This window comes from Protopterus annectens, chromosome 13.part0, assembly GCF_019279795.1.
Source record: "Protopterus annectens isolate FY-2018-M chromosome 13.part0, PAN1.0, whole genome shotgun sequence".
Taxonomy (NCBI): domain Eukaryota; kingdom Metazoa; phylum Chordata; order Ceratodontiformes; family Protopteridae; genus Protopterus; species Protopterus annectens.
The window spans coordinates 74,302,966-74,315,683 of NC_056747.1; the positions used below are offsets into that span (position 1 = coordinate 74,302,966).

Genomic DNA, 12,718 nt, shown 5'->3' on the forward strand with positions numbered 1-12,718 from the left:
ATTGAAAAGCAAGGGTCCAAGAATGGATGGATCCTTGAGGAACTCTTTTACTATTAACCTGGTATTCTGATAGACTATTTTGCCACATACACTGCTGTCTTTTGGTTAGATAACTGGAGAAGTATTTTTGGGTAAGTTGAGAGTATTCTAATGAAGATAGTTGTTGTAAGGGTTTATGATGCAACACTGTATCTAAGGTCTTTGATAAGTCTAGCAGGATTAATTATGTTAATTGGCCAGCATCCATAGCTTTGGTCATGGTATCTGTGAAGGATAGTAATGCAGTGGTAGTGCTATGTGCTGGTCGAGAACCATGTTGGGTAGGTGTGAAGAGGTTATCTGAAAGATATTTTATTAGTTGTATGGTTATGCACTTTTTAAGTAATTTAGATAATGGGAAGAGGATAGAAATAGGTTGATAATTTGTTAATTTGTTAGTTTTTCCTCCCTTGTGTAAGGGGAATATGATAAGATTTTTTTTCCCAGAGTTTAGGGACTTCAGATTCTGTGATGGGTCTATTAATCAGAATGCTAATTGGGTAGACTATTGCACCAGCAGTAAGTTGTAAATATTCTGATTAGTTTGATAAGAAGCTTGTGCATTAGTGAGATAAGATTTTTTTTCCCAGAGTTTAGGGACTTCAGATTCTGTGATGGGTCTATTAATCAGAATGCTAATTGGGTAGACTATTGCACCAGCAGTAAGTTGTAAATATTCTGATTAGTTTGATAAGAAGCTTGTGCATTAGTGAGATATGTACAGATTGTAGAGATAAAGTAGATGATGTAGGGCTGACTGTAGAAGTTTGATGAAGAGGGGAGGTATTTATGCTGGGGTTACTATTAACTGTGTTGCTAGGATTAGATTTTCTGTAAAGCTGGAGTTTGCATTAGGTGTGGAATAGTTTATAAGTTTAAGTATACCATGAAGTAGAAGTTGAACATGTCAGCTATTTAAGATGGCTCTTTGTCTGGGCTGGTGATGGGTTTTGAGAGGTTCTAGGAGTAAGGAGTGCTAAGATAGTTTTCCAGAATGTTTTAGGATAATTGGTTTGGCTGGATATTTGTTGAAAGAAATATTTTTTGTCAGCAATAACTATTTTATTGCCTTATTATATAGCTGCTTATATTTTATTTGGATGGTTTCAGCTTTATTTCTATGCCATTCTTTCCAGGCACAGTCTCTAGTTAGTAATATTTGTTTTGTGGCTTTTGTGAGCTAGGGAGCATGGTTTATTTTTGTCCTTTTGATTCAAAGTGGAGCTAAGCTGATTTTTGTCTGATTCAACTTTGGGTTGTCTCATCCCACTGGATCCTACCTCAGCACTGACTCTGTTAAGGGAGTCTAGGAAGACTTTGTTGAATTGACTTATAGCATCTTTCAGTTCTAATGTTTTTAATGGGGACCTGTTTATAGCTTTTAAGATATTGTTAAATAGCTGTTGATTGAATTTGGTTAAATTTCTTGATGTTTTATAGGTGTGGGTTTAGGACCATGAGGGAGGGTCCTACAGGCATATGCTGGTAAGTGGTCAATTAGGATATTTAGGAGAGTGCTGGAATTGGAGTATTTATGGGGATCAGTTACTATGACCCAATCTAAGGTTGCACCTAGCTGATTATTCTCATGCATTCCGGTGGGGCTGGTGATAAGTTGTGTAAAGCCGTGAAGGTATATACTATTTACTGGGGAGACAGTGATTAGATTTTTCCAGTTGATATTTGTATCATTATAATAATCGTTTCATTGGTGATATTATTCATAGTACAGGAAAGAAAACCTTCTGATGCTGGGATGTTTTGGCCAGGAGGTATATAGATTATTGCAATGCGTATTTGTTTAGATTTGTTTATTTGTATGGGTGCTAAGAGAATTTTTGCATTACCAAAAGATGGAACAGGTTTGGAGAGGGGGTTATAAAAGGGTTTTATGAAAAATGAATGGTACACCTCTTGCTTTTTAAGTGTTCTGGCATTTCTTAAAATATTGTATCCTGGAGGGACTATTTCAGTATCTTGAATGTGTTGTTTTAACCAGGTTTTAGTAACTGCTACTATATCTGTGATGTAGTGTGTTAGCCATGAGTGAAATTCTGTGATTGTATTGCATATACTATGTATATTTAGTGTTATCAATAGCACATTTTTAGCAGGGGAAGATTGAAGATAGGTGGGTAACTGTGTAGGTCCAAGATTGGGATGAATATTTCCACAATGGGAAAGTCTGAGGAGGTGATTTATGAGATGGTAGAGAAGGCTAGCTTTATTAGTGTGCTTGGAGACTATGTGGAGTATAAGTTTGGTTTTGCCAGTTTTAGGAAGGAATTGGATTTTGGTAAGGTAAATATTATTATGTTCAGTTAGGGTGGCTGTTATGTTAGAGAAGTTTTCTATGTGGATATCAAGAGGTATGTATATGTATATAAGTTTAGATATGGATATACTATCATTTTAGGGACAAACTCAATTTGAGGTACTGAGGTGGAGTTCAGGGAATTGCGGTTAGGGTAGGAGTTTGAGCCCTGGACCAAAGAGCTTCAGAGTCACTGCTGAGGTGGGATCCAACAACCCAAAGTTGAATCTGACAAAAATCAGACAACATGAATCTATCATAATGGTAAGTACATAACTTTCATTTATTATGTATAGGTTGCTAATTAACTTACTGATTTTTAAATTGAAATGCATGACTACAGCTTGCTTAGTCTTAATGCATCATCTGCATAGTGTTAAATTGTTATGCATGGCTATCTTATCAGTTTGTATGCTGTCCAGAACCTGAAAGATGACTGCAGGGATCAGTGTTCTACCCCCGTTAACAAAGAAAAATAAAATATAATAAATTCACTGGAAGATCACACTGAAATTTACCTAAGCAAGCTGTCTAAATGCTGTCATTCCATAATTACTGATGCAAATCTGTTAGCAATGATAATCCGGAATTAAACCTGAAATTGTAAAAATGCTGGAAAGTACTTTTTGAGCACCAGGAACTACTGTTTCTATAGACATCAGTGTACGTTTTAGTCATCCATGCAGTTTGCCACATAGCATTATTTCAGACATTTAACAGCTAAAGTGCTTGTTGAATGGCTTCTGAATGTCTGTAAATGAGTTAATAGATGCAAAGACTAATTCAGCCTTGATACCTAACTTAGTCTCTCTCATCTTTTTTTCTAATAGCCTATTTATTGCTGTTATTAAACCAAATATATATTCACATTATCTAGATGAAATTTAACATATCATCTAGGATGAACTGCAACACATGGATAAAGACTACATTTAGTGAAAACACTAATCAAAATATCTTACAGGCTTTCATACAGAATATCTTACAAGGCCGCATTCACAAAATATTTGAAATTCCTTGAGCAGGAGAAATTCCACAGCAGCCATATGGGCTAGTACAATGTGATACAGAAACTAGTGCAGTTTATTTTTAATATAACTGGATTTATTATAAGCTAGAAGAGGACAACATTCTGACAATTAGCTTTATAATTGACAGTAATTTTCAAATAATGATAAAAGTGAAATCTTCACAGTTATGAGAAAGTGTTACAGACACAGTAGCCATATTTACAGGAAGCCACTGCAAGCTACAACTCAGCTGAAGCTGTATTAGGTCCTTCTTAATTACAAAATACTCTTTACTTTGATTGGTAGATCTTGTGAAGGTTTTTAAAGTGACATAAACTATATTCCTAAATGTGAACAAGTACCTTTTCATTCCTTTTACTTCCTTACTCTCCCTTCATCACTTACTTGCTATTTCTCCTACCTGGCCTTCTCTCTAAATATACCATAAGCCTGTTTTTCCCTCACTTCTTATATTGTAATTCCAATTTGTATTAGACTGACTTACCTTAAATTTCGCTAAAACCTGTCTAAGATTTCCCTAAATATTAAATAATTGCCATATACCTTGTATCAGTTCTTAACCAATGCTTTAATATTGTGTCTGATTTGTTATAATTATTTTATTTATTGAGATTTGTTAACCGGGTTAGTTCAACTGAGCCAGGGGCCCATTTTCAGTGGAAACCCAAGGAGAATAGCTCCAGAAGTATTACATATTTTTACAATAAAAATCAAATCAAAAATAAAAAAATAACAGTAAAAAATTAAAACCACCATGAAACATAATAAGAAAATCCACAGTTACAGAGTATCTGAACATAGAGTAGGTTATGACAGGTCTAGAGAATATCACACATGAAGTACATACAAATACAGTAGATAAGCCATTCAATCAAAACATTTGTTTTTCTTTTTTTTTAAAGATATATATGAAAATATATGGTATGGAAGTGAGGGTAGAAGGAGGTAGAAAGGTATATAAGGCAAGTACAAGGGAGCAAAGAGTAGAATAGGGAAAAGGACTTAAAGTTGAGAAGAGAAGAGGCTAGATCAAGTAGGGGTTACACAAGGGAAAGACCATGTACTCTGAATAAAAATAAGTTCTTTTTTGAACAGGTGTTTTTGATGAATGCTTCTTATGTTTTGAGGGAGTGAGTTCCAAGCATGTGCAACAGAGTATTTGTAGAGGAACTTTCCTATATTTTTATTGGGCTTATATATGTCAAGGAGGCATTTGCTGGAAGTACGAAGGTGATGATGGGGGTTGCTGTAGGAGACTAGGTTGGAGATGGAACGGCAGGAACAGAGGTCATTCAGGATAGAGTGTGTAATGTGAATTTGAGGTAGAAGTAGTTGTTTAGAGACTTCTGGCCATTGGAGTGATTTAAGGCTGAGACAGTGGTGGGATTTATAGGAGAGATTACAGGCAAACCTGGCTATTTTGTGATAAGTTTGTTCTAGTTTAGTGATAAGTGAAGTTTGAACATTAGTAAGGATTAGTAAGAACAGGGGCAGCATAGCAAAGACAGGGTAGAAGAAGGGGTGAAGCGAGGGAAGGTTTGGAAGAAGGTGACAGAGATTTCTGGTTGCGATAGAGAAGTCCAAATTTCTGGCGGGTCTTTTTTATACATTGTTGGATATGAGTATCGAATTTTAGTTCATCATCAATAATTATGCCAAATAGTTTGGTATGGGGTTCAGGTGTGATGATGGTGTTATTAGGAGAGGTGCTACAGAATGAGGGTTTGTGCTTTGCGAGTGTTTTAAGGAAGTAGAGAAGGAGTTAATTTTTTTTTTTGGATTTAGTATTAATTGGTTATCAGAGAGGCAGGTTTTGACAGAGGTGAAGGTTTGTTGAGTGAGAGCTAGGAGTTCAGGGATGTTGTGGGCAGAGGTGATAAGGGTGTAGTCATCAACATATTGTAGAAGTGTAGAGAGGTTAGTAGCAGAGTGAAGTTTGTTAGTGAATATGCTGAACAGAAGGGAGCCTAGAATTGATCCTTGGGGAACTCTAGTATTTACAGGGAGGGATGAAGAGAGGACAGTTTGCCAGTGAATTGATTGCTGCCTGCTGAAGTGGTAGCTAGAGAACCAGTTGACGGAAAAGGAAGAGAGATGTAGATGAGAAAGTTTAGTAAGGAGTTTAGAGTAAGAGACAATATGAAAGGCCGTTGCAAGATCAAGGAATAGACAGGAGATGAGCAAGTTATTGTCACGGGCTTCAGCTATAGTTTGAGTAAAGGAGAGTAATACAGTGGCTGTGCTATGGTGGGGTCTAAAGCCATGTTGGGTAGGAGTAAGGAGATTGTTGTCAAGAAGGTCTTTGATTAACTGAGCATGGATGCAGTTTTTTTAAATTTTAGAAAGGGGGACAGGATAGCAATGGGTATAAAGTTGGGATCATAGAGTTGCCACCTTTGTGAAGAGAGATTGTATAAAAGGATTTCCAGATATCTGGGACAAGGGCCTCAGAGATGAAATGATTAATAAGTATAGTGACAGGGTAGGTGATGGACTGTGCAGCTATTTTTAGAAAGTGGAAGTGTAGTTGGTCGGCAGAGGGGAAGCAAGGCTTAAGTTTATTTAAAAGAGATTTAATAGTGGTAATTGGGACTAGTTGGAAAGAAAATATATTGGAAATAATTTTGTTAAGAGGTGATTGAGGGGTTGGGTGAGATGTACCTTTTTGTCTGAGCTTTTGGATAGTTTCTATGAAATAGTTGTTGAGGAAAATGGCAGTTTCAGTGGCAGTGTTGTGCGGAAAGGGGTTGGGAATAGTGGGCTTACCTGGGTGGAGCAGGTTGTTGAATGAGGTCCAGAATTGTTTGGATTTTTTGTGAGAGCTACATTGGTTAGAGATAAAATAAGCTCTCTTATCTTTGATGACTAGTTTTTTGGTCTGGTTTCTGAGCTCTTTGTATATCTGAAGTAAAGGACGGGAGTTATTTTTAACCCAGGATTTCCAGGTGCTATCTCTTTTGCGCATGATCACTCGGGTTTCTTTTGTAAGCCGGGGGCATAGTTGGATTTAATTCAGATTTTTCTAGAAGGGGCAATAGAATCAAGAGTGTCAAGGAAAATCTTATTGAAGGACTTTACAGCCTCATTGAGAGGGGGTGGTATAGGAAGGACCAACTGATGCCAGATTGCACTTAAACGGCAGATGTTTTTGTTTTATTTTTGAAGATTGTAAAATTATTGTTCTAAAATGTTTTGTAATAATCTGGAGATTTTCTCTCAAGGCCTCCACTGAAAATGGGCTTCTACCCAGTTAGACCTTCCCAGTAATGAAATGTCAGTACATAAACAATGTCTTTGTATAAGGGAACTTGATATGTCTTCCTCATTGTCTTCCCTATAGTGATGTATTGCATATGCATATGGGGCTTGTGTTCTCACACTTGCATAGTACATCAGTGCAGGAGAAGCAATAGGAAAACAGAATCTCTGTTGCTGTTTTTTTCTTTTTTTTTTTTGAACTGTTAAAAAAAGAGATTTTAAGGGGGACAATGCAAAAATGCAAGGAAAAATCGAGTAGGTTTCTCTTTCTTTAGTTTTGCAGAATGTACTTGATTTTTCTTGTATTTTGCTCTGTCCCTCAGCATATGCCAATAGAAAGTCTGGTTGCTCAATGGTACTTAGGTGGCCAGATTTTTTTTTATTGGTATATGCTCAATTTACAGAAGACACAATGGTTAGGCTGTCTAGTCAGCATGGTCATTTCTGAATAATAATGAGCCTTTATTGTAAAAGAGGTATAATTATTTTCATATCTGTTATTAAACTGGCTGTTCAGTGACTCAGCAACATCTGAACTGGCACTAAAACTGATCACTGATGCTATTAAAGTTCAAGTCATGCAGTATACATCTAAAAGTGCTTGAGAGTAATATGCATAGTCAGCCTGAATTTTAGTAGTAATAAATAACCACAGCACATTTCAGCATAGTATCTTACCTTTTTGTCTAGCATTCTCTGTTGATTTTGTGCTCATACTGTGATATTTTATTTAAAATGTATTTTCATTTACAGATCTTCCATTGTCAAGGATTTCTATTCCATTTCTTACCTATATTATGGACCTCTAGGAACAGTAATCACAGTGTTTGTTGGGATTTTGAGCAGCTATTTAACAGGTACAGTTGAATAGTACCTTAAACCTTTATGAATTATCCAATAGAACTCAAGCATCTCATGCTCAAAAATACAAAACAAAAATCATGTCATCTGTACATAAAGGATGGTTGATTTGGTCCACATCTTGCTTATAATCCATTTTAAGTATAACTCAATGTTTTGAAAAAATCTTGCAACTTCTCTTTAGCCAAGAAATATGCTGTAATTTGGTGTTTAACTATAGGCAGACGATATTTGTGAAGATTGGTTAGGCAAAGTGAAGAATGGCTATGAAGAGATTCAAAGTGGCAACATATTCTGTGGATATCGTAGAATCTGTCAGTATGAGCAGGCTCAAAATTAGTCAAAAGTTGAGAAAACTGACATAAAAAACATGCATAAAAATGACTGTCATTGACTCAGTTACTGTGGTAGAGTTATGTGTACTGTGCTATATTTTTTACTTTTATGTTATAAAGACAATACTGGGAACATTCGTGTAGTAAAGTCATGTAGGTGGTGGAATCTTATTGCTGGTTTCCATTACGTTTCAGCCACTTTCTGATCAGTGAAGTACCCTAGCTGTCTGACAAAAGACTCGAATGGGTAAAATGTTGAATGTTTAAAAGTAGCCATAAGAAACTAGACCCATTACATATTTGAAATCCCTAACACAACAGTTGTATTATGGTATGCTAGCTAAATCTGGATTGTGTAGAGTATAGGTAAGGTCAAAACTTTGCTGCAGGGCCAGTAGTACTGAAAAAATAAGTCTGTGTGGAAATCAGTCTTCTCCGACTATAGCTGTTGGAACAAAGCTGGCATGTCAAGCTAGAATCCATTTCCAGCACACAGCCCTAGAAAATCTGATGTCAGCTAACATAAGCAAACTGTTCACAACACCAACATTTGAATGCTGTTCTTGATAATTTTATTCAGCTTACTCAGGGCATACAATTGCTAGTAAAGGCACTGCCAGTCAAATACACTGCAGGCTGAGTAGTACGCCACCTTATAAGAAATTAAATGTTTCCATTCCTTCAGAGAGTAGCAGACATTAACCTTAAACCTGTCTTCCAAAGAATCTCATGGAATTGTATAGATAAAATGTTGACATTGGCTGTATGATTGTTATAGATTTTGCTCAAAAATTACCTCTTTTGGAGCACTCTGCAACATATTTACTCTTTTTGGGACTCCAGGCTTTCCATACTAACTTAATACTTGGGCTGTTTATCAAAAGAGATATTACTCCTCATTAACGCTGCTCTGTTTTAATAAACAGAACCTGCAGAAGTGCACCTTTAACTGGGAGGAAGCATCCTTAAGATCCTGTTTATATGCCTTATTGATCAAGTGAACTGTCTCAACAAATATGTTTTCAGGGGGAGAACAATTGATGAGGTCATTCTAATTAGTATCAGACTGAATTACGCTACTGTCTAGTATAAAATTCCTCTTCATCAGAGGAAGACAGTGAAGTAGAACTTTTTTCTTTGAAGACAAAATATAAATGTATTGTATCATTTGACAACATGGAAGTCATGTTTCTGTAGTTCTTATGTTCTTTAGTGGATTACTAACATTGATCTGGTGTTTGGTTGCTTTATGCCAATCACAACCTTCTATGCAAAGAGGTATCTTTATAATACTTCACCATATTATAGCACTCCACACTAGCATTTTATATCAACTTCAAGGTACTGAGTATGGCACATGACATGGTAATGGTGAACATGCATAGCTATGTTTTTGTAAAGTGCCATGACTGTTCTATCAACAAATGCACACATGAATGGCATTCCACCTGAATGTGCAGAGTTAACGCTGATGGCTCTCATCTATGAGCTGCCTATTTCACCTTCCACTGGTAATATGAGTGGAGGGGAAACAGTCTTTTTTTATTCTCCCAGTACAGATATTCATATACATTCTTCCTCCACTTTATCCTTGCGAAAGGCTGCTTTTTTCTCTTTAGTGAAAGGCTTTAAGAGTAAGTCAGATGAAGCAAAAGATGGGGAAATGGGAAAAAAATGGCTTTCACCTTAATTACCTGTTGTGTGGTGCTTCTTTCCTTCTTTTATCAAACACCTCAGCTACCTCACTTCTGGACTCCATCTTTTCATATTGTCTTATTTTCTTCAAAAGATAATGCTCTCATTCTGTAGGAATTCTTATTTTGACTGACTGAAACTGGTGAATGGGTAAGCCCTAATCAGCAGACATCGATCATAGACAAAAAGCTCTAACAGTGACTGAATATGGTACATTCATAGCATCACAGGAGTTCCAAGGCAGTTTGGCCATAAGACCATATATATCTTTCCAATACCCACCTTTGTGTTGTTTCCCCATTTTCAAAAAGGGCAGAGCAGGTCAGACAAGGAGTGTATTTATGGGTAACTATTCAATCATGCAGACTTCATCTGAAGGATACTAGCATGTCCCATTATTTAACCTTTTGGGGAAGTCTGCTTTAAAGATAAGGAAGGCATTAGGTGATACCTGTCTATTCTAGAATGTTTTATTCATCTAACTGTGGAGGTTTAGGTCTCTAGTTCTAATATTAGTGGGGTTATTTGATTTCTGAACATGCAGGAAACCAAAGAAGATATGGTGAATAATGTCTCAGAATACAAGGCATAAATCACTCTACAAGAGTCTGTAAGACATTGAGTAAAGTGACAGCACTTTGAGCCTTTCCTGATAGAGTCTTTAATCCAGCAATCTTCTTAGTTAGGAACCTCAAAAGCCTTTACAATTGCTTAATATGCCTAGGTAGGTACATCTCAAAGGCGGCATTATACTCAACAAAATGTCTAATTAGTTCACTGTACAGGGGTATAATACATTTTTAAAACCTCCATGATATACCCTTAGGTATTAGCTGTGCCAGACAAATATTTTCTGACCACTGTTGCTACATATTGATCAAAGTAGAGTGAATTATACACCCAAGTTTCCAAATCCCTAACTACATTATCACTTTGGAGTGGCATATCAATTATGCTGTATGATAAGAAAGTTGTACCTTTTTGTTAACCTTTAAGTTGTTAACCTTTTTGGCATTCTATGAAATTTGAAACTGTAATGGCGACCCGATTAGTTTGTGTTAATACGCAGAGATTTACCCACTTTTTGCTTTTTAATCTGCCTTATTTAATGTATGTTATTTTATAACTACAATGTTTACTTTTTTTGGTAGGGAATCAGTATGTACATCTGTTGTTTAAGGTTTTGAAAATGATAGGACGATTGTTTTTAAATTTAGTCAGTTTGTGACAAAAGGGAGATAATGCAAAATCTGTTGTAAAACCTAAGTTCCGCTGACGTGTTGGTTGCTATTATGTCACTAAGGTGAATGCAACTCACGTTTATTGGATCATTTAGCATGCTCAATTATTTAAAAGGAAGTTTGCGTGCTTTTTTCTCTGTTTGTCTGATGAAGGCAAGGCAACGTTCTTTCCGAAAGCGCTAACCTTAATAAACTACAATTCGACTTTTTATTTTTTGCCGGCTCTTATAGTGTTTCTTTCGCCTTTTACAGTTTTCTCTGCAAAACTGCACAGATGCATTCAGGCATGTCTCCTGATGGCTATGTTCAAAACCGCCCCCGTGAGGAACCCTCTGCAGGGTGGGACATCAGCCACATGGATGTGTTAGATATGTATTGAAGGGTGGCCAGTTGTGAAGAAATCTTGTTCTGGTCCTCCACAGACATGGACCTGGAAAGAAATTTGGAGAACTCTTTTGTCAAATCTCTTTGCAGCCTTGTAAATTGCGCCAAATAATTCAGTGACCATAGGGTAAAGGTCGCTGAAGCATAAACAGGTTTTCCAAATCTGTTTAGAGCCTTAGATTCCACATTAGGGTGATGGACATATGAGATCTGGTCTGCAAGCTCTTTCTTAATGCCAGCCACCATGACCATGGCATCTACTAACCCCCTTGCTCCAATAGGCTCTGTCCTTTTCGGGGACTAAAAACCTATCAGGTCACCTGGAGATAGGCTCCACCATATCCGGCTCCTTCCATGCACAGTGTGAAATAAGATCTATCAACTCAACAGCCAGTGGAGTCACCCAAGATGTAGCTGGGCCAGACCCAAAAGCCTCCAGGAACACTGACCCTTCCTGGGAAGGGGGTTCATAAGACCATCCACCTTTTTGCTTTAGAAGTTCCTGTATTTCTCCAAAGGAGACATCATCAGGTGGAGATCTGGGGTACTCCTCCCCTTCACTGAAGTATCCTCTGTTAGAGATTCCTGAGGGGATTCTATGTGACTCCTTTTGCACATTCTCTTCCTAGGCAACTCATCAGTGGGAAGGCCTGGTGTTGTACTGGAAGTGACAAGCGAGTCCTGAGGAAGGACAGATTGCAGACTTGATTGGGTTGGCTGTCCCGGTAGGATAGACCTGAGAGGATCACAGCTCAAACATGATGGTGGGATAGAGATAGTATATGAATTATTTATTTATTTATTTATAGGTTCATAGGTTGGTACTAGGTTATCAGCCCTAGGGCCTATACAAGCCTAGCCATAACAATTCCTTGGCTATTTCTTCCCACATTATTTACTTTCCTGGACCCCTGTCTAGCAGGGCGACTGACGTGATCCCTGGGGTGAATTTCCTTTCTCCCATCCAATCGTCAAGGTTCCTCTTGAAGAGGTCCAAAGAGGCACTCTGCTTGACATGTATGGGCAATCTATTCCAGAGTCTGGGGAGTCTCTGGGTCAGGAACCTATCCCTCCAGCGTGTTTTGTTTATTGTGATGACAAGGTTTAGATCCCTGGAGCATGTAGCTCTGAGGGATTGGGATTTCTTTAAGTGTAGCATGTCCAACAGCTCTGGGTTTGACATGGCCTTGTATGTTAAGCAGAGATCGCCTCTGAGTAGGCGATATGCGACAGAGTATAGCTGGAGTTTTTTAAGGCGGTCAGCGTAGGGCGTCTGCTTTAGGCCTGTGATTCTTTTAGTGAGGTATTTCTGAGGCCTTTCCAGTTGTTGCAGATGTCTTGAGAGGTACATACCAAATGGGGCGTTGTATTCTATAATGGGTCTAATGAGGGATGAGTACAGTGGGACAATGACCTCCTTTTTTCTGGATGAAAAGCCCTTCGTGATGAGGTGTGCCACATAGAAGGATTTCCTGACTGTTGTGACGATGTGGTTATCGAAGGTGAGACCACTGTCCACCTGTGTCCCTAAGTCTCTTATCACACTTTCTGTGTTTAGTG

General features: G+C 37.6%; 1 protein-coding gene across 1 annotated transcript in view; it reads left to right on the plus strand.

Annotated features, from left to right (window-relative positions):
- The window catches only part of SLC5A5 (solute carrier family 5 member 5), a 427,828-nt gene that overhangs the window by 355,933 nt on the left and 59,177 nt on the right, over nt 1–12,718 (plus strand). Inside the window, exon 13 of the mRNA XM_044054751.1 lies at nt 7,396–7,499. Within this exon, the coding sequence (XP_043910686.1) occupies nt 7,396–7,499 (104 nt within the window). The remainder of the gene's footprint in view (nt 1–7,395; nt 7,500–12,718) is intronic.